General features: G+C 43.3%; 1 protein-coding gene across 5 annotated transcripts; it reads left to right on the top strand.

The window, feature by feature from the left end:
• The first annotated feature begins 3,132 nt into the window (after positions 1-3,132).
• LOC135524010 (autism susceptibility gene 2 protein homolog) lies at positions 3,133-27,244 on the top strand. Of its 5 annotated transcripts, none has more exons than XM_064951113.1 (17): positions 3,133-5,033; positions 9,479-9,631; positions 19,369-19,404; positions 19,522-19,551; positions 19,663-19,711; positions 19,862-20,222; positions 20,411-20,631; positions 20,844-21,163; positions 21,269-21,310; positions 21,473-21,559; positions 21,646-21,729; positions 21,960-21,998; positions 22,495-22,566; positions 22,799-22,952; positions 23,441-23,524; positions 23,624-23,813; positions 24,011-27,244. In XM_064951113.1, exons 1-17 carry the CDS (start codon positions 4,725-4,727, stop codon positions 25,581-25,583), a joined length of 3,804 nt encoding a protein of 1,267 aa, XP_064807185.1. In that variant the 5' UTR covers positions 3,133-4,724; the 3' UTR covers positions 25,584-27,244. The 5 variants fall into 5 exon arrangements, with proteins under 5 accessions (XP_064807185.1, XP_064807184.1, XP_064807186.1 ...); XM_064951112.1 differs by having other exon boundaries at positions 3,134-5,033; positions 21,461-21,559; XM_064951114.1 differs by having other exon boundaries at positions 3,134-5,033; positions 21,461-21,559; positions 21,661-21,729.
• Positions 27,245-27,848: the final 604 nt, after the last annotated feature.

Genomic DNA, 27,848 nt, shown 5'->3' on the forward strand with positions numbered 1-27,848 from the left:
CTTGTGGAGGGAGAGCAGTTTGGGTGGTTGTAGAACAGCTGCAGTGACGATGATTGGTTTCTGGACCAAAATAAAGATATAGAAATGAGTTAGACATTGCCATAATACAGCTCAAAAACCTTCATTAACATACTCCCAGAGATATTCACTGAATGAAGTGACCTACCGTCCCCATTTACAATTTCATTCATCAATGAAATACGTTATACTATAGCACATTCAATTACATTATTATTGTAGACTATAGGCTAATCCTGTATCTACCTTTTACAATATCATAATCAATGAATGAAGTAGCATACCCATCCAATTTCATTCATCAATAAGATAAATAATACTAGCACATTCAGTTACATAATTGTAGGATAGGCTACCCCTTTATCAAGACTATATTAGGATCCCGTTATGATTTCATTGGTCTTGTCAGGCATGATTTTAGGTTTTCGATCAAAGTTGTATGTTGTACCTAGTTTCTCTTCTTCAGTGAAAAGTAATTATGCATCCCCCATTTAATTCAGTTTGAGTGTGAATGTCTAGGCCTAGTGACAGTGGAAAAATAAACCCATAGCTCCAGCACACAATGACATGTAGGGGTAATCGTTTTCAGTGTAAAATATGTATATGTCCTATAGTACAATGACATGTAGGGGTAGTGTATTACAATGTAAAATATGTATATCCTATTGCACCACATGTATATATTTTCCATTAAATAAATAATACAAACACATCAAATGATGTTAGTATTTTACAATAGCCTACTCGACACAGTAAATAATATTGTCTACGTGCTTTCAACTCGTTATCAGCAAAAATGTATTATTTTCAAATAAAGCAAATTTGCTCTATCAACACAGTAGGCCTTAATATTTCCTAACCATATCACAACTTAAATATAGCCTACTTACTCCTCAATCGGATCAAAGACATCTTAGTAATTCTTCTCATTGTCTCTAAGGAAACTATCTGGGGCAGACACTCTTGAAAATGGCATCTGCCACTTGTAATTAAAAAAAAAAAGTCTGTGTCACCGCTGAGCTGTCAAATACTGTGCCCGTCTCTCACCTTATGAACAGTCACTGCTATCCGGATTCCTTGGGACATCCCTAACCTGAACCCTAAACTTTCACCCTTAACTAACACTAAACTTAACCATTTTACACATATACTTGATTGAGGTAGGAACCTCCCAAGGATCCTGGTTTGCACAGACCACCTGGGAAAGCCTATGAACTCCTCTATTCCACTGAAAGCCACGGACACAAGTCTTATTGGTTGTCTGATACTGGGAACTGGTAACAAACACCACCTATGATTGGCTAACAATATTTAGATACGTATACAGCGAGATAAGATAACATACCATCCCATGAGCTGTTGAGGGAAAGACAGATTACCTATAGATTGGACATAATATTTTCTAGGCCATTAGCGATAACATGAAATACACAATCCGTAGGCTACACTATACCTCAGGGTGGCTACATCGGAATGTCGGCTTGCACTCAAAAAACTGTACATTTCTAACATTTATGGTTGAGATTTAATCAATATAAATATAAACTATAAACCTTATGACTTTCATTAACATGCAGGCGTCACACAGATGTTAGCCACACGGTGGAACTGCTGCCTAGGTTTCTTAACACGCAGGCGTCAAGCAGACATTAGTAAGGTGTTTGTGTCATGTTAGTCAGACATTCAATGGTTGGTGGTTGCGGAGGCTTAATTCTAGCACATATCACCCCCTATAGAGGTGGTTTAAACTGTTTTCTAATGTGGACTGCTTAAAGAACAGTATCAAGGGAAGTGGTTTATGCATGCTTAGTTCTTGAGTCTCTGGGGCCGCCGAGTGGAAATTTGAAATGGTAGTTATGGAACTCCCTCGCGAGGTTCTTTTTATGGGGAATAGTCCTCAATGAAACTAAATGTGAAGAATTATACATTTGCCTCTGTTGGCCACCCAGTAGCCTATTAATGTATATGCCATTGTGGGCTACCATTTGATACAATAAATATGTTTAAATTACGATATCACTGGAGTCATTGCACATCAATTTATGCCACTTGTGTAGCCTATGTAGAGCTGGCAAACCCATTTAATTAAGAGTCTATAACTTCAGTTTAATAGTGTTGTAGGCTTGCGTTATTATGCAATTATTAGTGGACATCTTTAGTTAATTATATTGGAAATGCTCTATCGCAATTGCCGATCAGTTGTTAGAACGCAATTAGATTGAAGGTAATAGGTGTCAGATTAGGCTACAGGTAAAACAAATTCAAAAAAATAAACACTGGCTGTTGTTGACAAGCATATTCAGTTCATATACATGTTATTAATATTGAATTCAGTGATTGAAATTATTACCCCATCCTCAGCCTATACCAGCAGGCTATTGGGAAACACAAACACTTCTTACCTCTTAATCGCCTCGCTATTCATGTTGAATAAATTAGTCTGTTAATTTGAACTAAGGAAGCTGCTAAATCGTTCAGTTCACATCTTGTCTCCATCTTGTCAAGGCTACTGTAGACCATCTGAAATTAGATCTAGGCCTATCAGGGGCTATTGGTTACCTGTCTCTAAGCAAACCATGGCAAAATTGAATTACAATCATAAACCCAGATTTTTGTCTGAAGCCAATGTCCATTGAAATGATAAATCAATCTCGCAAATGGGCCATTTGTAGTCTTAAACAGTTGGCACATAATAACAGCACAATTGCCAGAAAATAGCATTACATTCGTTTTTTATGTTCATTAAAGTTTTTCTTGCTCAGAGATTTCGAGATCCTCTGTCCAACTTTCAAAACTCAAAATCTCCTGTCGGATTTATCTGTAGTTATGGACATGCGCAAATGGGATTTATTTATGCCGTGTGCAAATGATCTGACAAGTTCAATTAGGGCGAATTATCTTTTATCTTGCCACATATTCAAATGATTTTTTTAACTTCATGTCATAGCTTGCAATAATTATTATTTTGAGGAAACTCGAATTTTGCTTCTACAAGTTACTATGATATTCCTTCTTAATTGGCTCGATAACGTTATCGGAGAAAACAAATTGTATAAATATGGCAGCAACTCTCTTACTGTGAATTTTTTTAAAGGCTAGTTTCCAGGCCTTTTGTGTAGGTTTTAAGTGGTCATTGGTCTAGAGATTTTAGCTTGACCTGGCAACCCTGACCCTGATAGGCGAGGACTCGCTGAGGCGCACAATGCACATTGACAAGGGTTGTCTCACAGATCTTTAAATTTCATATTTGTTTCCAAATGAAAGGTCGTTAGAGAATCGTTCTATTTTGTTTGTACTTGAAGACTGGTTACGATATTTGGTTTAACCGGAAATATCGGCAAATAATTCAACTTCCCCGGACACAAGTGGATTACACTGTGGGCCGCTGAAGGAGTTGTCCTGCCAGGGGCTTGGTCGATGCCCTCCTTGATGGAACTCAAGACCGCGGCTTCAGTAGGGCCTTGAATAATTGAGTTTTTAATGGTTGTGGAGCAAAAACAAATGAGTGTAGGGAGAGACATCGATAACACACGAATAGTGGGTGACTAAACAGTCACAACATAACGTCAGATTTAGTGTATTAAAAAAAAAGTACAGTTTGGATTAGCTAGGTATCTAAATTAGCTCGCTACCCAACTACGGCTAGCTAGCTACGTCTTTCTTTGATAATTCAACCATTCGTATTGGGCCCATCGTCAGGCTGGAGAAAATGTTCGCTTTACTGTCAGCTCCAGGGTAACAGCTAGTTGTGGATTTTGTGCTAATCAATACTTTGGAAGGTATTTTAAATAATGTTTTTATTTACTATAACGTTGTCTATTCCGTGATAATTAGCTACATTGCGTTTGCAATAAACTGGCTAGACAATTATTTAACTAGCTAGCTAATACTAGCATAATAAAGCACTTGAATACGTTTAACGTTAGCTAGGTAGCAACTACCAAGTGAACATAATTCTTATGTATGACTAAAGTTGGCTACAGAAACAGTTAATCAAACTGTTTAACTAAAATGCTTGGAATACTTGTGGATGCACTAAATGAGCTAGCTATATAGATGCTTTAAATTGGCAACAAATGTTCTGGTGATTTGGCCGTGGCAGGTAGCTAATGTTATCGTTCGTTAGCTAGTTATCATTGGCTAATGTGCGATTTGGCTAGTTCGCTAATTTGTCAGCTCGTGCCGAAATTGTAATTAGAACGAGATGGGTGTGTATTTACATTGTAGCAATACCTCAGTAAATGTAACATTCGTATAAAATAGGCGTTTTTAGTTAATATTAACTAGCAAGTTAAGTTGGACAGCTAACTAGCGTTAGTCCTTTTTATTTACATACGCATATTTGGTTGTTGGTTTGCCAGCTAGCCTTATTTGAGACTGCGAATCAGCCATGTATTGACAGCTTAACTTGGATATACTTCTGCTGAGCACACTAGCTAATACCACCAATTCTGGAAATAAAGATTTAATCTTCGTGAATTGACATGACAGTCAAATTTAGCCGAGAGAAAGGCACAGATGCCATTCTGTCCGCAAAAGACACTAGTTAAATAGACTAACGTTACTTTTAACGCCATTTTAAACAGGGGCTCCGGTGTGGGCCTTTGTGGTGGTGTTTAACTTTTGGCTAAGGAAAGTGCCTTCGACTGGAACGGATTTTTAAAAGTGCCTTAGGTCAGACTGGGACTGGTGCTGTTTGTTTTGACATGGAAGGTCCGAGTCAAAGCAGTGGGTTCAGACAGAGCCGACGCTCCCGTTCTCAACGAGACAGAGAGCGGCGCAGGAGAAGAGTAGACCTTGCTGAGCAGCGGGCCACATCGCCCTCATCGGGCTCGGAAAAGGAGCTTTGCGGGCCAGGATCTGTACTCGGTCCTGGAGGTAGAGAATGTCGACCCGGGTTCGCCGGCCCCAGACACAGGCCTCCTCGACGGAGGAAGCGCAAGTCGGTGTACTGTGAGGAGGACATCATCGATGGCTTCTCAATTGCCAGCTTCAACAGCTTTGAGGCCCTGGAGGTAAGTCTGTGTATTTCCTTATGTGAGCACAATCCTACCCTACCACAATACTCAGATATGATGGACTTCAACTGTATCTAAATAACATTTGTCAATGGTCTCCACAGATGTGAATTGTCCTCCCTCAATCTCTACTTTAAACCCCCTAGAGTCGATTTCTGTGGCCCTGCATACATCTAATTAGCATAATAAAAACTATAATTAAAATTGTCAGTTTAAGCTAAAGATATGTTTTTTTGCATTGGATGCATTCTCAATCAACCGCATCTGCCGATGTTATACTTCCGCATCTGTGGTGAAAGTTGGCAGAAGTAGAGTGTGTTGTCAGACCATGAGACATCCCGAAAATCGTTGTCACGAAAACCTATCATGATCCCTCTATGGAAAGAAGAGACTCTCAAATCCGATGGCGTTCAAGCAAGTTGGGACTCATCTGAAGTCGGTACAGCCGTTCTGCCAACTTCTGTCTGTAGCTTCCGAACAGTTTGGGCTACTGGCAACCTACATGTTGGTGGTTTTGCTCTAGGACACTCACAAGACTCAACTGAAGGTCCCCTTACCAGTTAAAAAAAAATGAATGGAAGTATGTATGGAGATTGTTTACTGCCAAAAATAAGGGGTCAAATCTTTTAAAATACTTTCCTGATCTTATCTCTCTGATATAAGACACACTTCAGAACAAACTTCCTTTTAGAATAAAAAAAAAAGATCAGTTTGTCCATGTAGTGAATCTGTTATTCAATGTGTTTGTATGGGCTAATAGCAGTTCATCCAATTGCTTCTTGTAAATCTTAACATTTGGTACATAATAACAGCACAATTGCCAGAAAATAGCCTAACTTTCATTTTTTTTTTTAATGTTCATCCAAGTTTTTCTGCCTCAGAGATTTTGAGATCCTCTGTCCTACTTTCAGAACTCAAACTCTCCTGTCGGAGATATCTATAGTTATGCACATGCACAAAGGAGACTTATTTAACCAATAAGGCACAAGCGGGTGTGGTATAAGGCCAATATACCACGGCTGAGTGCTTGGATACAGCCCTTAGCCGTGGTATATTGGCCATATACCACAAACCCTGAGGTGCCTTATTGCTATTTATAAACTGTTTACAACGTAATTAGAGCAGTAAAAATCCTGGGTGGTTCGAGCCCTGAATGCTGATTGGCTGAAAGCTGTGGTATATCAGACCATATACAACGTGCATGACAAAACATGACTTTTTAATGTTGTAATTACTTTGGTAACCAGTTTAGAATAGCAATAAGGCACCCCCGGGGTTTGCAGTATATGGCTAATATACCACTCCTAGGGGCTGTATCCAGGCACTCAGCATTGCATCATGCTTAAGAACAGCCTTTAACCGTGGTATATTGGCCACATACCATACCCACTTGTGCAAATGATCTGGCAAGTTTAATAAGGGTGAATTATCTTTTCTCTTGCCACATTCAAATGTACTTTTCCACGTCATGTCATAGCTTGCAATAGTAAGGCTAAATTCAAATTATCATAGCTAAATGATCCTTGTTATGACCTTAAAATAATTCCATATATAGTGCATTCAGATCCATTTACTTTTTTTCACACGTTGTTACGTTACATCCTTATTCTAAAATGTATGATTTTTCATCCATCTACAAACAATACCATAATGACAAAGTAAAAACTGTTTAAAGAAAACAATTTTTTTTACAAATGTGTAAAATATATTTTTATTTACATAAGTATTCAGACCCTTTGCTATAAGACTCGAAATTGCATCCTGTTTCCATTGATCATACTTGAACCACCAAGACTTTCTAGAGCTGGCCTCCCAGCCAAACTGAGCAATCGGGGGAGAAAGGCCTTGGTCAGGGAGGTGACAAAGAACCCGATGGTCACTCTGACAGAGTTATTCTGTAGAGATGGGATAACCTTCCAGAAGGACAACCATCTCTGCAGCACTCCACCAATCAGGCCTTTATGGTAGAGTGACCAGATGGAAGCCACTCCTCAGTAAAATGCACATGACAGCCCGTTTGGGCTGTCATGAATTTCAGACCATGAGAAACCTGATTCTCTTGTCTGATGAAACCAAGATTAAACTCTTCAGCCTGAATGCCAGGCATTCAGCCAGCTACCGCTCATCATCTGGCCAATACCATCCCTATAGTGAAGCGTGGTGGCAGCATCATGCTGTGGAGATGTTTTTCAGCGTCATGATCCGGGGAAAGATGAACGGCACAAAGTATTGAGGTCCTTGATGAAAACCTGCTCCAGAGCGCTCAGAACATCAGACTGAGGCGAAGGTTCACCTGCCAACAGGACAACAACCCTCAGCACACAGGCAAGACTATGCTGGAGTGGCTTCGGGACAAGTCTCCGAATGTCCTTGAGTGACCCAGCCAGAGCTTGGACTTTAACAGAGCTTGAGAGGATCTGCAGAGAAGAACAGGAGAAACTCCCAGATACAGGTGTGCCAAGCTTGTAGCGACATATCCAAGAAGATTCGAGGCTGTAATCGCTGCCAAAGGTGCTTCAACCAAGTACTGAGTAAAGGGTCTGAATACTTGTGTTATTCACATTTTTTTATAAATTTGCAAATATGTCTCCACCTGTTTTTGCTTTGTCGTTATGGGGTATTGTGAGTAGATTGGTGGGAAATCCATTTTAGACTAAGGCTGTAACGTAACAAAATGTGCAAAAAGTCAAGGGGTCTGAATACTTTCCGATTGCACTGTAGCTTAGACAGGGCATAGACTGTAGAGGCTTAAAAGGACAAGTCCCACCTTGGAACTATTTGGGTATCTCCTCACACCTCCAGGTGTGAATCAGTTGTAGATTGAGTTTCCAAAAATTCACAGTTCATTTACACCTTGTACACTTAGGTGAAGCAATCTGATCAACAACCACAATGAAAGAAATCAGACACAATGATCTTCTATGATGCGTTTCTTAACAATCGATTACAAATAGCCTATGTTAATCTGCTCATCATTAGACCAACAATTCTTGTTGAATTGAAACGCCACACAATGCAGAATTTCAGGATTAGAATTTGATATAGCATGCTCTGAGGCGTTCAATGGCACCAATCCAGTATCCATGCACTGACCCATATTTCGACAGATCCTTCAAAGTGTAGTTTCTAAAACATGCAATGTCATTGTAACAGGAACTTATTGGCCAATCTGAGTCATCTGTAGGTTCCCTTACCAGTTCAGGCATCACTGACTGCTATTCATTTCCCCCAAAACATTTCTCAGTCAAGGCTTCCTCATTTGTTTGTTTTTTTTGGCCAATTTCAGTGGTAGGAATGTCCTTGGTGGTTGTCAAGGCAGAACATGGGCAGCGAAAACCTGTGTGGGAAATAATAGGGAGCCAATCAACACATTGTCATTGTTTCAGTGAACCTAATTGTTTTGTACTGCTTGTTTAACTTCTTGGCGCACCCATCCCGTTAGCGGGATCATTTTCGTCAACATCCACTGAATTGCGGAGCGCCAAACTCAAATTAAATGACTAAAAATATTATATTTTCATGAAATCACAAGTGCCATATAGCAAAACATAGTTTAGCTTGTTGTTAATCCACCTGGCGTGCCAGATTTCAAAAAGCTTTTAGGCGAAAGCATGCCAAGCGTTTATGTAAGGACATCTCTCTCAGCCGACAAAACATTACAAACAGCTAGCAGCCAAGTAGATTGGTCAGAAAAGCAATAAAATTAATCGCTTACCTTTGATCTTCGGATGTTTGCACTCACGAGACTCCCAGTTACACAATAAATGTTCCTTTTGTTCCATAGAGATGATTTTTATATCCAAAATACCTCCATTTGGTTGGCGCGTTATGTTCAGAAATCCACAGGCTCGAGCAGTCACGACGGGGCAGACAAATTCCAACTAGTGTTCGTAGAAACATGTCAAAAGTTTTTTAGAATCAATCCTCAGGTTGTTTTTACAATATATAATCAATAATGTTTCAACCGGACGATAGTTTCTTCAATAGGAGAGAGAGAGAAAATGTCTGCTCGACTCTGTTGGCGCATGCAAAACGCTGCTGGCACTCAGCCATCCACTGACGCGCTCATTTTTCTGAATTAAAGCCTGAAACTGTCTAAAGACTGTTCACATCATGTGGAAGCCATAGGAAAAGGAATCTGGTTGATATCCCTTTAAATGGAGAGAAGGCGTGCAATGGAACAGAGAGCTTTCAGGAAAAACGTCACTTCCTAGTTGTATTTTCCTCAGGTTTTCGCCTGCAATATCAGTTCTGTTATACTCCGAGACAATATTTTGACAGTTTTGGAAACTTTAGAGTGCTTTCTATCCTAATCTGACAAGTATATGCATATTCTGGGCCTGAGAAATAGGCAGTTTAATTTGGGTACGTTTTTCATCCAAATGTCAAAATACTGGCCCCTACACTCAACAAGTTAACACTGGGATGCATCTTCTCTCCAGATGGACTGCTCCATGAAGCCTACCCAGCGTGCCGCCATGCTCATGGGAAGGGGGAGGAAGAGGAAGAGGGTCCCGGAGGAGAATGGTAAAAGGCCCCTCTCAGAGCCCGAGGAAGGGGCCCCACCTAGCTGTTGGAAGAGGAGAAAGATTGAGGTAAAGGTTCACCGCATGAGATACGCAGGTGTTATATGTAGTTGTCATGTCACATTTGGGTTTGAAAGTAGCTTATTTAAAGGCAGCATTTGCATATCTGGTCTGGATCCTGTTGGTCTTGTTTGTGGGAACTAGCTGGCCGAGCTCAAATATTCAGACTGAAGTCATCAACTTGTAATGGCCTAGAGGCCTAATGAGAGCATTAGCTGGCTACACACACCTGTTGTTGAAGAGTAAAACTTACTAGTGACATCTTTTTAGCACCCTGATGGCTAAGCTTGTGATGAATCAATGGTGATTTATTAATTCGAGGTCAGACAGACATGAGGATAATTTCAAGTTGCTAAATACCATGTCGCTGGGTAAGCTATATCTAGAGTACTGTTCTTTGAAACCAGATTTTCATGTGGTGTGCATCCCAACCTAGTGACCTTTAGCCTACACAGCAAGTATAATTTGGAAATTCAAGAGTGTTTTCGTACTGAAATTAGTGATGCACTGATATTACTTTTTTGTTGTTGTTTTGTTAGAATTTTGCCCCTTTTTCTCCCCAATTTCATGGTATCCAATTAAGTAGCTACTATCTTGTCTCATCGCTACAACTCCTGTACGGGCTCGGGAGAGACTAAGGTTGAAAGTCATTTTTAAATGTAAAATTTTTATTTCACCTTTATTTAACCAGGTAGGCTAGTTGAGAACAAGTTCTCATTTGCAACTGCGACCTGGCCAAGATAAAGCTTAGCAGTGTGAACAGACAACACAGAGTTACACATGGAGTAAACAATAAACAAGTCAATAACACAGTAGAAAAAAGAGTCTATATACATTGTGTGCAAAAGGAATGAGGAGGTAGGCAAATAATTACAATTTTGCAGATTCGATGAGGTAGGTAAATTTGGGTGGGCTATTTACTGATGTACTATGTACAGCTGCAGCGATCGGTTAGCTGCTCAGATAGCAGATGTTTGAAGTTGGTGGGGGAGATAAGTCTCCAACTTCAGCGATTTTTGCAATTCGTTCCAGTCACAGGCAGCAGAGAACTGGAACGAAAGGCGGCCAAATGAGGTGTTGGCTTTAGGGATGATCAGTGAGATACACCTGCTGGAGCGCGTGCTACGGGTGGGTGTTGCCATCGTGACCAGTGAACTGAGATAAGGCGGAGCTTTACCTAGCATGGACTTGTAGATGACCTGGAACCAGTGGGTCTGGCGACGAATATGTAGCGAGGGCCAGCCGACTAGAGCATACAGGTCGCAGTGGTGGGTGGTATAAGGGGCTTTAGTGACAAAACGGATGGCACTGTGATGAAGTGCATCCAGTTTGCTGAGTAGAGTGTTGGAGGCAATTTTGTAGATGACATCGCCGAAGTCGAGGATCGGTAGGATAGTCAGTTTTACTAGGGTAAGTTTGGTGGCGTGAGTGAAGGAGGCTTTGTTGCGGAATAGAAAGCCGACTCGAGATTTGATATGAGTCTGGAAGGAGAGTTTACAGTCTTGCCAGACACCTAGGTACTTATAGATGTCCACATATTCAAGGTCGGAACCATCCAGGGTGGTGATACTAGTCAGGTGTGCGGGTGCAGGCAGCGAACGGTTGAAAAGCATGCATTTGGTTTTACTAGCGTTTAACTTCTTGAAACTCCCCATCCCGGATCCGGGTTTGTGACTAAAGCCTCAGGCTCATTAGCATAACGCAACGTTAACGATTTCTGAAAATCGCAAATAAAATGAAAATAATGCGTCTGCTCTCAAGCTTAGCCTTTTCTTAACAACACTGTCATCTCAGATTTTCAAAATATGCTTTTGAACCATAGAAATTGACTAATTTGTGTAAGAGTATGCAAAGCTAGCATAGCATTTTGAGTAGCATTTAGCACGCAACATTTTCACAAAAACCAGATAACCAAATAAATAAAATCATTTACCTTTGAAGAGCTTCTGATGTTTTCAATGAGGAGACTCTCAGTTACATACCAAATGCGCAGTTTTTCCTGAAAGCGTCTGTGTAGGAGAAATCGTTCCGTTTTCTACATTGCGTCTGGCTACCGAAACGAACCGAAAATCCAGTCACCTACAACGTGAAACTTTTTCCGGATTAACTACATAATATCGACCGAAACATGGCAAACGTTGTTTGGAATCAGTCCTCAAGGTGTTTTTTCACATATCTCTTCATTGACATGCAGTTCGTGGAAGCTTGCTTTCCTCTCTGTATCGCATGGAAAAATACTGGCAGGTGACTTTTGCGCACCAATTTCGGCGCAGGACACCGGGCGGATACCTGGTAAATGTGGTCTCTTATGGTCAATCTTCCAATGATCTGCCTACAAATACGTCGCAATGCTGCAGACACCTTGGGGAAACGACAGAAAGGGTTGACTCACTCCTCTCGCGTTCACAGCCATATAAGGAGACAATGGAAAACAGAGCCTCAAAAATCCTTGTCATTTCCTGGATGCCATCTCATCTTGGTTTTGCCTGAAGCTCACGTTCTAGGGCACGCACAGAGAATATCTTGGTATTTCTGGACACGTCAGAGTGTTTTCTTTCGAATGGTATCAATTATATGCATAGTCGAGCATCTTTTTGTGACAAAATATCTTGTTTAAAACGGGAACGTTTTTCATCCAAAAATGAAATAGCGCCCCCATAGATGTAAGAGGTTAAGAGCAGTTGGAGGCCACCGATACACAACCCAACCAAGCCGCACTGCTTCTTAACACAGTGCGCATCCAACCCAGAAGCCAGCCGCACCAATGTGTCGGAGGAAACACCGTGCACCTGGCAACCTTGGTTAGCGCGCACAGCACCCGGCCCGCCACAGGAGTCGCTGGTGCGTGATGAGACAAGGATGTCCCTACCGGACAAGCCCTCCCTAACCCGGACGACGCTAGGCCAATTGTGCGTCGCCCCACGGACCTCCCGGTCGCAGCCGGTTACGACAGAGCCTGGGCGCGAACCCAGAGTCTCTGGTGGCATGGTGTTTCCTCCGACACATTGGTGTGGCTGGCTTCCGGGTTGGATGCGCGCTGTGTTAAGAAGCAGTGCGGCTTGGTTGGGTTGTGTATCGGAGGACGCATGACTTTCAACCTTCGTCTCTCCCAAGCCATAACCACTGCGCCACCCGGGAGGCCATGACTTTTTTGACCGATAACTAATATTTTCCTTCCCAAAAAAACGATAACGATATTTAAAATATGAGGGGACTTTTAAGCATTCTAGTACATTTAAATACACTGCTCAAAAAAAATAAAGGGAACACTAAAATAACACATCCTAGATCTGAATGAATGAAATATTCTTATTAAATACTTTTTTCTTTACATAATTTGTGTGATTGTCAGCACATTCAACTATCAATGGAAATCAAATTTATCAACCCATGGAGGTCTGGATTTGGAGTCACACTCAAAATTAAAGTGGAATACCACACTACAGGGTGATCCAACTTTGATGTAATGTCCTTAAAACAAGTCAAAATGAGGCTCAGTAGTGTGTGTGGCCTCCATGTGCCTGTATGACCTCCCTACAATGCCGGGGCATGCTCCTGATGAGGTGGCGGATGGTCTCCTGAGGGATCTCCTCCCAGACCTGGACTAAAGCATCCACCAACTCCTGGAGAGTCAGTGGTGCAACAAAAGTCAACAGTCTGTTGGTGGATGGAGCGAGACATGATGTCCCAGATGTGCACAATTGGATTCAGGTCTGGGGAACGGGCGGGCCAGTCCATAGCATCAATGCCTTCCTCCTGCAGGAACTGCTGACACACTCCAGCCACATGAGGTCTAGCATTGTCTTGTATTAGGAGGAACCCAGGGCCAACTGCACCAGCATATGGTCTCACAAGGGGTCTGAGGATTTCTCGGTACCTAATGGCAGTCAGGCTACCTCTGGTGAGCACATGGAGGGCTGTGCGGCCCCCCCCCCCCCCAAAGAAATGCCACCCCACACCATGACTGACCCAGCGCCAAACCGGTCATGCTGGAGGATGTTGCAGGCAGCAGAACGTTCTCCACGGCATTTCCAGACTGTCACGTCTGTCACGTGCTCAGTGTGAACCTGCTTTCGTCTGTGAAGAGCACAGGGCGCCAGTGGCGAATTAGCCAATCTTGGTGTTCTCTGGCAAATTCCAAACGTCCTGCACGGTGCTAGGCTGTAAACACAACCCCCACCTGTGGACATCGGGCCCTCATACCACCCTCATGGAGTCTGTTTCTGACCGTTTGAGCAGACACATGTACATTTGTGGCCTGCTGGAGGTAATTTTGCAGGGCTCTGGCAGTGCTCCTCCTGCTCCTCCTTGCATAAAGGCGGAGGTCGCGGTCCTGCTGCTGGGTTGTTGCCCTCCTACGGCCTCCTCCACGTCTCCTGATGTACTGGCCTGTCTCCTGGTAGCGCCTCCATGCTCTGGACACTACGCTGACACAGCAAACCTTCTTGCCACAGCTCGCATTGATGTGCCATCCTGGATGAGCTGCACTGCATGAGCCACTTGTGTGGGTTGTAGACTCCATCTCATGCTACCACTAGAGTGAAAGCACCGCCAGCATTCAAAAGTGACCAAAACATCAGCCAGGAAGCATAGGAACTGAGAAGTGGTCTGTGGTCACCACCTGCAGAACCACTCCTTTATTGGGGGTGTCTTGCTAATTGCCTATAATTTCCACCTGTTTCTATTCCATTTGCACAACAGCATGTAAAATGTATTGTCAATCAGTGTTGCTTCCTATGTGGACAGTTTGATTTCACAGAAGTGTGATTGACTTGGAGTTACATTGTGTTGTTTACCTTTTATTTTTTTGAGCAGTGTAGTTAAAACACACATCTCAGTGCAAGAGGCATCACTACAGTCCCTGGCTCGAATCAAGGCTGTATCACATCCGGCCGTGATTTGGAGTCCCATAGGGCGGCGCACAATTGGCCCAGCCTCGCCCGTGTTGGTCTGGAGTAGGCCGCCATTGTCAATAAGAATTTGTTCTTATTAACGGACTTGCCTAGTTAAATAAAGGTTACACACATCAAAAAGTTATTTCGTTGGCATTTACTTATGCCCCCATTACCAGTAAAATATCATCATAACCTATTTCTTTCACTTACTTGCTGTGCTGTTTCATTGTTTATTTGTTAAGTCATTTCATTCTCAACCAGTCTTTCTATGGAACGATGTTTGGGTCTTTGCGTGTCAAAAAAGATGCACGTCAAATAACACTATTTGACGTGTCAAATAAGTTTGTCGACCAATCAGGACCTGAATATGATTGCACGTCACATAATAATTTAACGCGTTCATACATTTTTTACGTAGTTATTACACTATCACTCATATTTCATATGTCACAATGAGTCATCGATATGTATGCTATGATACTGGTAAAGTTGTCTCGCGCACCTACAGTGCTTGGTCATAAAAAAGCTAGCTAGCTCATGGATGCAAACAATGTTCTTCCCCAAAAACATAGCAAAACGACAATCTGTTTCAGTAGCTATAGTTAGTTAACTAGCAAACTATATAGCAAGGTGTCATCTAAAATAACCCAGTTTAAGACAGTTCTTATTTGATTAATGGTGGTCGGACCCATCTATGTGAAGCTAGCCACAATAAGGATTAGCCACAATAGTGGACTTTGCGGTTAGCCTTCAAAATTAAAAAAGTATGTCATTGACAGTGATGCAAATTAATACAAATAGTAGAATTGTGCCATAATTGAATAGATCATGCTAAACGAGGTTGGAGTGTTATGTCAAATTAACAAATTGTATTTTGTTGATTTTATATATCTGTTGAAATCACACTAGATGTATTATGCTGTAGAATGGCTTTGGGGCCATACTTATTTCACTGTACAGCCTTACCCCATGTCATTGATCCACAATCCATAGGTATCAGTCTACTCAGTGACACCCAGAGAACATTAGCATCGTAGAGCTTATTGCGGGACTCTGAAACAACTGTGAATTGACCACATGTATTGTCAACCTATGTGTAGGAAAAACAATACTGTGTGCATGTTTTGGAGTCTTGATAACTCTGAGGAGGACGTTGGGAAAAAATATCTTGGGTATTGAGTAGAGGTCGACTGATTTTTCAACACAGATACCGATTATTGGAACACCAAAAAAGCAGATACTGATTAATTAGACAATTTTTACATGTAATATTGACAATACCAACAATACTGAATGAACACCTTTATTTTAACTTAATATAATACTGAAATAAAATCAATTTGGTCTCAAATAATTAATGAAACATGTTCAATTTGGTTTAAATAATGCAAAAACAGTGTTGGAGGCAAAAGTAAAAGTGACATATGTGCCATGTAATAAAAGCTAACGTTTAAGCATTAAGAGCTGCTGGCAAATGCAGTAAAGTGCTGTGTGAATGAATGCTTACAAGCCTGCTGCCGCCTACCACTGCCCAGTCAGACTGCTCTATCGAATATCAAACCATAGACTTAATTATAATATAATACACACAGAAATATGAGCCTTTTGGTAATTTACATGGTAAAATCCGGATACTTATCATTTAGAACGTTTATTTTTTCAGTGAAATACCGAACTGTTCCGTATTTTATCGAACGGGTGGCAAATTAATTACGGTCTTTGTTAGGAAGAAATTATGTTCTCAACGATCCAGGCTGCCCAAACTGCTGCATATACCCGACTCTGCTTGCACGGAACGTAAGAGAAGTGACTTTCTGAATATTGCCTGCTAACATGCATTTCTTAACTAAATATGCAGGTTTAAAAAATGTATATAGACTTTTGTGTATTGATTTTTAAGAAAGGCATTGTTTATGGTTAGCTACATTTGTGCAACGATGGTGCTTTTTTTCACGAATCCGCTTTTGTTAAATCATCACCCGTTTGGCAAAGTTGAAGTAGGCTGTGATTTGATGATAAATTAACATTTATTATATGCAATGCAGGACAAGCTAGTTAACTTAGTAATATCATCAACCATGTGTCAACTATGTGATTGATTGTTTTTTCCAAGATAAGTATAATACTTGCTAGTAACTTACCTTGTCTCCTTGCAGCCACAGGTCCTTTTGATGCTGCATTCTTGTAACAGGTGATCATCCTGCAACGCAGTCTCCTCGTGGATTGCAATGTAATAGAGGTCGACCGATTTTAATCGGAATGGCCGATTTCAAGTTTTCATAATCGGAAATTGGTATTTTTGGACACCGGTTTGGCCATTTTTACACCTTTTTATTTAATCTTTTTTTAGCTAGGCAAGTCAGTTAAGAGCACATTCTTATTTTCAATGGCGCCCTAGGGACGGTGGGTTAACTGCCTCGTTCAGGGGCAGAACGACAGATTATCACCTTGTCAGCTCGGGGGATTCAATCTTGCAACCTTAGTTAACTAGTCCAACGCTCTAACCACCTGCCTCTCATTGCACTCCATGAGGAGACTGCCTGTTACGCGTATGCAGTAAGCCAAGGAAAGTTGCTAGCTAGCATTAAACTTATCTTATAAAAAACAATCAATCAATCATAATCACTAGTTAACTACACATGTTTGATGATATTACTAGTTTATCTAGTGTGTCCTGTGTTGCATATAATCGATGCGGTGCGTATCGTTGCTCCAATGTGTACCTAACCATGAACATCAATGCCTTTCTTAAAATCAATACATAGAAGTATATATTTTTCAACCTACATATTTAGCTAAAAGAAATCCAGGTTAGCAGGCAATATTAACCAGGTGAAATTGTCACTTCTCTTGCGTTCATTGCACGCAGAGTCAGTGTCTATGCAACAGTTTGGGCTGCCTAATTTGATAGAATTTGACATAATTATGACATAACATTGAAGGTTGTGCAATGTAACTGGAATATTTAGAATAATGGATGCCACCCCTTACATAAAATACGGAACGGTTCCGTCTTGTTTTCGAGAGAGTTTCTGGATTTGACCATATTAATGACCGTAGGCTCGTATTTCTGTGTGTTATTACATGACTAAGTCTATGATTTGATAGAGCAGTCTGACTGAGCGGTGGTATGCAGCAGCAGGCTCGTAAGCATTCATTCAAACAGCACTTTTGTGCGTTTTGCCAGCAGCTCTTCGTTGTGCGTCAAGCATTGCGCTGTTTATGACTTCAAGCCTATCAACTCCCGAGATTAGGCTTGTGTAACCGATGTGAAATGGCTAGCTAGTTAGTGGGGTGCGCGCTAATAGCGTTTCAAACGTCACTGACTGAAGCTATACTGTTACACTGGTAATACTATAGTGCCTATAAGAACATCCAATAGTCAAAGGTTAATGAAAAACAAATGGTATAGAGAGAAATATTCCTATAATAACTACAACCTAAAACTTCTTACCTGGGAATATTGAAGACTCATGTTAAAAGGAACCACCAGCTTGCATATGTTCTCATGTTCTGAGCAAGGAACTTAAACGTTAACTTTCTTACATGGCACATATTGCACTTTTACATCTCCAACACTTTGTTTTTGCATTATTTAACCAAATTGAACATGTTTCATTATTTATTTGAGGCTAAATTGATTTTATTGATGTATTATAAAGTAAAAATAAGTGTTCATTCAGTGTTGTTCCAATTGTCATTATTACAAAAAAAAAAAAAAAAAAGGCTTTTTTTATCGTCTTTTTTTGGTCCTCCAAAATCGGTATCGGCGTTGAAAAATCCTAATCGGTCGACCTCTACAATGTAATCGCCCATAATTGGCATCCAAAAAGGCCGATTACCGATTTTGAGAACTTGAAATCAGCCATGCCGATGAATCGTTCGACCTCTAGTAATTGAGTAGACTGATACCCCATTTCATTAATCCCCAATCCTTAGGTAAAGCTGTACAGTGCAATATGAATGCCAATACACACAATAGTCTGCCTGGGGAGGCGATCCACAGTCCCCTGATAAGGGCTACAATGCTAATATTTTCGTAAACTCTTCACGGTTGTGTTCTGTGGGTGTCACCGAGTTGACTGATACCCCATATCAATGCTTCACATTCCAACCTTGTTTAACATTATCTAGTCTAAATATGGCATTGATTCCACCTATTGTAATATTCTGCATCACTTTCAAATAGGTACTTTTATTTTGAAGAGTCGGCGGCGCCCGTGTCGGCGGCGCAATGTTTTGTTCGAAACAGGCGAAGGTCTTTAGTAAATCCTGGAGCAAGGCACGACTTTCCCTTTATAATTTGTGATTGGCTGTAGTCTCATGTCTGAGATGTTGAATTGTGACTCCACTTCGTCCCTGTACTGTCGTTTTGCCTCCGATTGCTTTACGGAGGTCGTAACTGGTCTGTTTGTACACGTCCATGTTCCCAATCACCTTGCAATGGTTAAATGCGGTGGTTCGCGCTTTCAGTTTTGTGCAAATGGGTTTTTGGTTTGGATAAGTTCTAATCATCAGTGGGAACAACATCCTCTATGCACTTCCTGACGAACCTAGTCACAAAGTGAGTGTATACGTTGATACTGTTCAGAGTTCACCAGGAACATTTCCCAGTCCATGTGGTCAATCTTAAAGCATAGATTCTGATTGGGAGAGTAGCAATGATCCATGGTCCGTGTTCCACATGTAGCATAGGAGATGCATTGATTTGTTTTGGTTGCATTTTCCTCAGATTTCCTTTAATAAAAGTCCCCAGCTACAATAAATGCGGCCTCCAATACTTTTGCAAGGCACTGTATGTTGAAGGTGAATACCATCAATCTTACATATTAACTGTTATAATTGTTTTAGGGTGGGGGCATCCTCTTCTTGGAGACTGGCTACATCGTAAGTTTCTTTATACTTCTATCAATTACAATACATAAGATGACCACAGCTGCCTCCTATAATTGTAGTTTATGAATGTTGTGGCACACCTAAATGTTGCTTTTTGTGTTATTTTAGTGTGACACAGAGAGCGAGTCAGCAGATAAGGTGGGTACTGTTTGCATCAAACTGAATACAATTATGATTGTTGGAAGAGCAGTGTTTTTCCTGCTTATTATTGGGTTTAGATTTATTTGTTTTCCTCATCTCATCCCCTAGGCCTCCGACAGTGACATGGGGCCAATATTCATTGTTAGCACAAGGAAAGGTAAAATGCAGTTCTCTTCTTCCCTATCTGTATGCCTTTGCTTTATAAATATGCTCTCGTCATTTGGTGTTTCTTTTTTTTATCCCAGTATGTGGTGTCCTTTATTTTTTTCACGTTTTTGTTTAAGTGCAGTTCTTTCTCACCCTGTAGTTTTGGAACCTATCCCTGTGAGCATGGCCTCTATAGGCAAAGGCTGCCCTACACTTCCGCTGCCAGGCCGCTGTGGCCTCTCCCGGCTGGCGGTCACCCCGCGTGTCTCTGGCCTGGAGCGCAGCCAGGAGAGGAGTCTGGAGCCGCCTTACCCTGAGCCCCTGTCTACCTCACCCTCCTTCTCCTGCCTGCCGTCCCTCTCCCCGGCAATGGTCGCACGGCCCGGACAGCTCAACGGCAGCAGCGATGGCCTTCGCCACAACGCCCACCACAACCCCAGCCCGCCGCACTCCAAACACAAGTCCTTCCTCACCTTCCCCGGGCGACACCCATCCATCTACAGCATCGGCATCAACAACAGGTCAGTCACTGCCAGATCTGCCTAATAGTCAGCATTACTACTGCAGTACAAATACTACTTCTTCCACTTTTATAAAACAACTGACAACTCTTTTTGACTTGCCTGGTTAAATAAAGGAAAACATTTAAAATCAAGACTGCTGACTTAAGAAAATGTATATTTTCTAGTCAACTTTTCTCTCTCCTTAGGAACGGTACATCAGTCAAGCCCCCATCCTCTTCTGCTGCTTCTTCCTCGTTGTCTATACGACCTCCAACTCCCTCTTCCAGTATGTCGATGTCCCTAATTAGAGGTCCAGGGTCATTAGCATCTCTGCGCCCCCCTTCACGTGCTGGCTCTGGTGCCATGTTCACCCCCTCCCCTGGGCTTCCTCCTCCACCTCCTCTCCTCACTTCCCACTCAGGAGCAGGTACTGTACATTTGGCACCAATGTGTATTGCTATTCACCTTTTTTCACAGCCTTAGTCAGTGTGTTTTTTATTTACCAATCAGGTCTACTTCTAGCTTAATTTGGGTTCTTGGACAGCCTACTGTCAGTGTTGTAAAGTTAGTTATTTGGGCTCCATATCCACCTATTTAAAATATATTCTCCATTCTTCTCCATCTGTCCCACTACTGCAGACCAGGACCTGCTGCGCCAGGACCTGCTGCGCCAGGGCCTGAACTCTCACTTCCTGGCCTCGCAGGATCGCGAGGGCCGCCGCAGCGTACCTGGGGCTGAGCTCAACGGTGGCGGGCCAGGCCTCTCTACTCCCGGTGGTCCATCGGGGGCCAGCCCCAGCTCGGGCTCCTCAGGCCGCTCCTCCCAGGCCCAGCCCGGAATTCAGCCCCTGGCCTTCCAGTTCCACCAGCACAACCACCAGCACCAGCATACACATACGCACCAACACTTCACCCCCTTCCTGCACCCCACTCCCTCTGCACCACCGCCTCAGCACCTGGTAAGCCATTACATTCTACCTTGTCAAATTGGGTTTCACAGAGCAGCTTCTGCTTTGAAATGCCAGTGTTGTGAATTTGTCATTAATTGGCTTTTTGTGTTTTAGTTTGAGAAATATGGCAAGATGGAGGGACTCTACAGAAACACTGTGAGTTTGAGTTTACATGCTCCAGAATTGGTTTGGTTATACGTTGCTGTGGTGGTTGTTGAGATGAATGTGGTAGGACTTAGGCAGAATGGGGTCTGGGGAGTGTAGTTTTAACCAGCCTCTGCTTGTGTGTGTGTGTGGCTGATTTAGTTCTTCCCACAGTACCCTCCTCCCCCAGTGCCAGGCATCCAGCCCGTGCTTCCTCCCAATGGGCCCTTCAGCTCTCTGCAAGGAGCCTTCCAGCCTAAGGTGAGTGGTGCTTTAGCTACATAAGTCAGTGGATGATATGTCATGTCGTGTCTGGATGACAAACTGTTTGCTGTGTTTTGATGCAGCCCCTTGTCCCCCAGGGAACAAGTCCTGAGATGACAGCTCGACTGGGGGTTGTGCCTCACCACCTGCAGCCCAAAGACCCCAGGGTAAGATGCACAGTATAAAATGGCCATTTTGGAATATATGATGCCTATAGTTACAACTGAAGCTTGTAGTCTAGGATTGAGCTGGGATCGATGGACAATGCACATGCCTCTAAAGGCATTATGTGCAAAGACTTGGGCCTAGTAGTCAGTGCAGGAAAGTGTGAATAACAAATAGTAAAAAGAGTGGAGAATCTTAACAAACATGGTTTACTATTCTTTCTTTTGTTTAGCTAACTGATCCATTTGGGACATCGTTGAAAGTCAGTAATGTAAGCAAAGCCAGATGCTTCATCACTTGAATACTTCATTTTTGAAAGTATTATGATACTGTACAGCTTTTTTTCTTTCTCACTTTTGGTCATGACTGCTACATTTTAAAACTATTTGACTAAACGCCCTTGCACACCGTGTCTGATTTCTTCCAACTTTTGGCACACCTACTGTGAAACTCCTTGCAACTTTCCATCATTACTCATCCCAGAATCAGAAGTATAAAAAAAAGGTTTTATTCGTCCAGGAAAAATAAACTGACCCATAATATATTGTTTATTACCGACGCTTGCCTTTCTAAATTGTACCCCCCCCCCCCCCCCCACACACACACACACACACACACACACAATTCTCATGTTGATGCCGTGCCAGATGAACATTTCATATGGCAGACATTAACACCATAGCATCTGACTCGGTGTGCAAAGGCCTTGAGTCTTACTGCAAGCAAAACAGGGTCACCGAGTCAATAATGTGTTTTTGTCTACACAGAAACCAGGGAAGTGGTGTGCTATGCATGTACGTGTGGCGTGGATGATTCTGAGACATCAGAAGAAAGTGAAGGTGGGACTTTAAAATTTTTTTTTTTTACTACAATTCAATCTGATCCTATCAATTGTGATTTTTATCAAATAAGTAGAAAGTATTTCTCATTTTAATTTGACCACTGAAGCATCTCAAACATTATCGGATGTGATCAACTCATCCCCCCCAAAATAATAGATACTGGTCAAGTTGTCCATGTTTATTGAAAAAGCTATGGTCATTGCATTGACTGACCACTGTCCTCTCTCAGCTGATGCAGGCTGATCCGCACAAGCTGGACTTCCGTAACGAGATGTTGGCTCGTCTTCCGGGCTCCGGGGGCCTGGGCACACTAGGGCCCCTTGGTGGTGGCCTCCCCTCTGCCCACGACCTTAACCGACCTGCCAGCCTCTTTACAGCCACTGGTGGGTGCTTGTTTTGTGTAGCAAGATATGTTTGAAGAAAACGTGCTGCAATTGTATTCACCATAAGGATAAAACTATGGGCTTTTTCAAAACCTCATGCACAGAGGAAAGATTCCTTGACATTGCAAATAGTTAGTCAATTATTTATCATTTTTAGTCTAATTTTGTCCCCCCCATCAACCTCTTTCCTCACTCCAACTGCGCTCTTTGGTAAACAACTGTTTCAAAGGGCGCATCTGTACCACTTGCACCCTCAATAAACCCTTCTCATTTTGATTCACCCGCTCAAGGAACTGATTTGCCTACTCACAGGTCACTAAAACACCTTATTAGCCAAGATATTACATTTAAAGCGTACTAACTCTTCAGCATGTGACTCTAATAGGCCCCAGTGTGTCTGAACACTAGTAGTGAATATTGCCAGAGGTCTTAATCTGTAAGGCTTGTGTCCGCGCATCAGTCCAGATGTTTATCATTATGTGTTGCAGATCCGTACGGCCGCTCACCTCCATTCACCCCTCTCGGAGCCCTGGGCTCTGGTGCCTTTGGGGGACTTGGCAGCCCTACGCTGGGTGAGTCACCATTTCTCTTCCTCAAAAAAGATGCATAGTTTGTCTTTATTCCTTTGTCCTTACTCTCCACTAAAATTACTAACTTTATTCTGTCTCCAGCTAACGGCTCGGTGTTTGGCCACAAGGAGCCTCCTGCCGTCGGGGGCTTACCCAACCCTCATGACCCCTGGAACCGACTGCACGGTGGGCCTCCCCCCTTGGCTGGCCCCAGTTGGGCCAAGGGGGTTGAGAAGAGGGACGAGCGGGACACAGGGAAGGACATTATTCACATCAAAGATGAGAAAGACAGGTGAGACACAACAGCCTCGACTCAGTTTACAGTTTATCGACTTAGTTCCTAAATTTGCTGTTTGCACTCGTCTTATCTTTCTATAATATTTTTCTGTCTGATTCTGTTCTTGTTACTCTTAACAATTTCAATACTGGAATTGATTTGAATGCTGAATTTGCATACCTCTCCCCAACCATCCTCTATTTTTTTTTCAGAGACAATATGCTATATGGTCGTCAACCTGTGAGGATGTCTCCAGTGGCCCCGGCCCTCAGTCTCCAGCAGCACCGCGGCAGCACCCCTGTCTCCCACATCAATGGGCACGGGGGCCCTCTGGGAGGCCCCAGCAGTCTCACTGAGGATCTGACACGTAGAGATGGAGACAAAAGACTGCTCCTCTCGGTCTCCTCCAGGCCACCTCCTCTAGGCCCTTCATCCTCAGCAGCTGCAACAGACAGAGACAGACCTCGCTCCTCCTCTTCCTCTGTGCTGACGACTCCACCGCCCTCTGGACTCGGCGCCCCCTCCCCCTTGGATCTGTACCCCCGTCAGCAGCCTGCAGTGCTGCACTGCCTACACAGCGAACCCTCTCACTCATCACAGAGAGAGGGAGGCCCCCCTGCCTCATCCTGTTCCTCAGCCACGGTCACCTCTCTGTCCCAGGTCAAGAAGCCTGACCGAACCAACACCCCGGTGCCCAAGCCTCCCCCAGTCAAGGTCAAGGAGGAAAGGAAGGAGGAACCAGAGCTCGTGCCAATCTCCTTGCCACCGCCTCTGCCCCCCAACTACGACAGGCCCAACAGCCGCCCTCACCACCGCTCCGCCACCCCCTCTTCTCTCTCTCTGACTTCCACGTCCGGGGTGCCCCTACCTCCTCCCACCCCGCACAACCCTCACCATCATCTCTCCCTCCTGGAGCGCTCTCGAGCGCAGGCCGCCATTGAGGCCTACCTGGGGAGCACACAAGGGGGTGGGGGGATAGTAGTGGGTCCAGGGGGGGAGAGGTTCTCCACCCACCCTCATGGCCCACCCCAGGGGCACGGCCAGCACCCCCACAGCTTCCAATGGGACCCATGGAGGGAGCTGGCTGCCCAACAACAGCAGCAGCAACGCCGAGAGGCCATGGCCCTGCGTTCGGACCCCCACCTGGCGCTGCGCTCTGACCCCCACCTGGCCCGGCTGCTCCAGGCCCAGCACGCCCAGCGCTTCCTGGAGGCCGAGAGGGCGGCAGCCTTGGCAGCAGCTGTGGCTGCCAACAACCCTCACCACCACCCTCCTACCTCTACCTCCTCGGTCCGCCAGGAGTTTGGCCTGATGGCCCACCACTTTGACCGCCCTCCTCAGCTGGGGCCCCCAGGTGGTGGCCTCATGGATGAGCAGCAGCGTGCCCAGATCCTAAGGGAAGACTTTGAAAGGGCACGCTACTTCGGGATGCACGCTCACCCGCACCTCTCGGGCTCCCACCACCCACCGGGTTCTCACGCAGCCCACCTGGAGCAGCTGCATGCCGGGATGCTCTCCCACTCACATCTCCATCAGCCTGGAGCCTCCAACTCTTCGCCCCACCACCCCGGCCTCTACTCCCGCCTGGGGCCTCTCCACACTCACCACGTGCCCAATGGCATCCTTGCCAAGACCCCTGCTGGCCTGGTGGGGGCACTGTCCGTAGGCGCCCCCCCTCCACTCATTCCATCTGTGACAAGCAGGTCTTCCACCCCGACCCGTAGACTGGGTGGGCCAGGGGACTTGGCACTGTACAGCTCTCACAAAGAAGGCGAGTCCAGATAGTACAGGAACACATTGTAGGAGTAGTAGGGAAATGTCAGGATTACTGTGCTGCTCTCACTGTTTCCTGTAAGATGGAACACCTTTTAGGAACTACAACACACACAGCTTACTCAGGCTCTAGACCAATCACGGTCTCAGCTCCCCCAAATGGTGTTGCTGGTTGATTGGGTCGAAGGCAGTGAAGGGAAGGGATACGGAGATTTGTCAGGGTGACTCAGTACATTTATCCACAATGGTTCTATCAGTGCAATTTTCAGGTACATGGTTTATGTGCATCCTGGTGTGTTATTTTAAGGTTTGTTTTTTTCCATTTGAGAAATCTATAAAATGATAGCTGTATGAAGAGGCGGAGGCTTTTCCAATTGGATATGATCAGGTTTGAAGCAGGCTTTTTCAGGTTGGGTAAGATGAACTCCTTGATGTGCATATTTTGTACATTTGAATGGTTCATCCTCTCATTCTAAGTAATGAGATCTATAAATCCCTTTGCATAAATCAAACATGTTGGGCTGTTTTCTGGATGAGAGCTGAAGAATTATGGTAGTACATAGTGCTGGGACGATACCAAGGGGCAAAATATTTTTCCATGGCAAAAATTAAAACACACAGCAGACAACTCTTTGGTCTGTTAACCTGCCATGTGTAAAATATTGAGTGCTATAGATAATTTTTTGACTCTGGATAACAACGTTTGTTTCCAACATTTAGGGCTATTTGTCTAAAGTTTAATCCGCTTCGTGTTTTGTTTTCTTGCCACGATACTAACGAGTATCGTGACACTGGTATCGTCCTGGCTCTAGTAGTGTATTTCTATGGTTTTATTTTTGTGTCCTCTTTTATTGTGAAAAGACTAGATTACCGATGAAACTTCTAAAGATTCTAAATCGATAAAGAACCATAGGCTTTGGTTCTTCGGTTCTCCGCTCCTCACAAAAAAATGACCCCGCTACCCTCAACTTCACCACTCCTCTGTGCTCTATGAACCTCTGTTCTAGCTCTTGTATTTAAAATAATGATGTTATGAACTATGCGGCCACGGTGGACAATGTCTAAAACTGAAACTTTCCCATTCACATTTCTGACTCCACATTATGAGCAGGACCAGTAGTCTAGTGAAATTGCCTTTATAATTATTATTATTGCTAACATTAATTATCTTCTATAATGATAATAAATATATTCACTGTTTTTTTGTTCATGTTATTTGTCATTGTTTTCAGGTATCACGAATGCACTCCCCTGTTAGTAACAAATTAAAGTTGTTCCAGATCAGGCAGTAAAAGTTTTGTATGACTGCGAAAGGAAATGCTTGTGAACGTGAGTAAGACACAACCATAAAAACTTCTGGCCTCTTCATGGATCAGATCTTTGAAAACACTGAGAGGGAGCTTTGTGTTTGTGTCGCATCACATTTTGGACTCTGAACGCCTGCTGGCAAGTCATTTTCACATTGATGTTCCATGAGCAGATAAATTATGTACGTGGAAGAATGGGACATCTACTGGACGACTGAGAAAAGAATCCGTAGACTTGTGCGTACTACACGTGACTGGACTGAGAGGAGGAAAATACATTTGGGTCGATTATTTTAAGACCATTTTATACCTTTCAAACCCCTTCTAGAGACAACAAAGATGAATTATTAAATGAATTGTTGGTTACTTGATTGTGTGGGTCTTGTTTTGGTGCCTAAAAGAGTTCAGCCACTTATTTTATTTAACGAGGCAAGTCAGTTAAGAACAAATTCTTGTTTACAGTGATGGCTACAGTGATGGAACAGTGGGTTAACTGCCTTGTTCAGGGTCAGAATGGCAGATTTTTACCTGGTCAGCTCCGGGATTCAAACTAGCAACCTTTCGGTTACTGGCCCAACGCTCTAACCACTAGGCTGCTACATGCTGCCCCTTGACCACATATATTTAGACGTGGTCATATTGTTATTCTTCATGCTTTCCAGACAATGTTTATTTGGAGAGAGCATACAGTGTGAATCTCCAACTCTGACCTTGGAGAGCAGGACTTTGTTCCATCCCAGCATTAACACCTTAAGTAGTGAATGGTGGGCAACCACCTAGTTCAATTGCAACATCCTGATCCCTCTGTACAATGACCCTTTTACAATAGCTAAACTGTTCTGTGACCACTGAACAAGTAATGGTAATTAATTTGCCCTGTCAGGGATACTGATATGACAATGGTGTAGTGCTCATTGACACCTGTTTCACAATTAACACTTTATCTATTATCTAGTAACAGCATGATATT

The sequence above is a fragment of the Oncorhynchus masou genome, chromosome 31, assembly GCF_036934945.1.
Source record: "Oncorhynchus masou masou isolate Uvic2021 chromosome 31, UVic_Omas_1.1, whole genome shotgun sequence".
Taxonomy (NCBI): domain Eukaryota; kingdom Metazoa; phylum Chordata; class Actinopteri; order Salmoniformes; family Salmonidae; genus Oncorhynchus; species Oncorhynchus masou.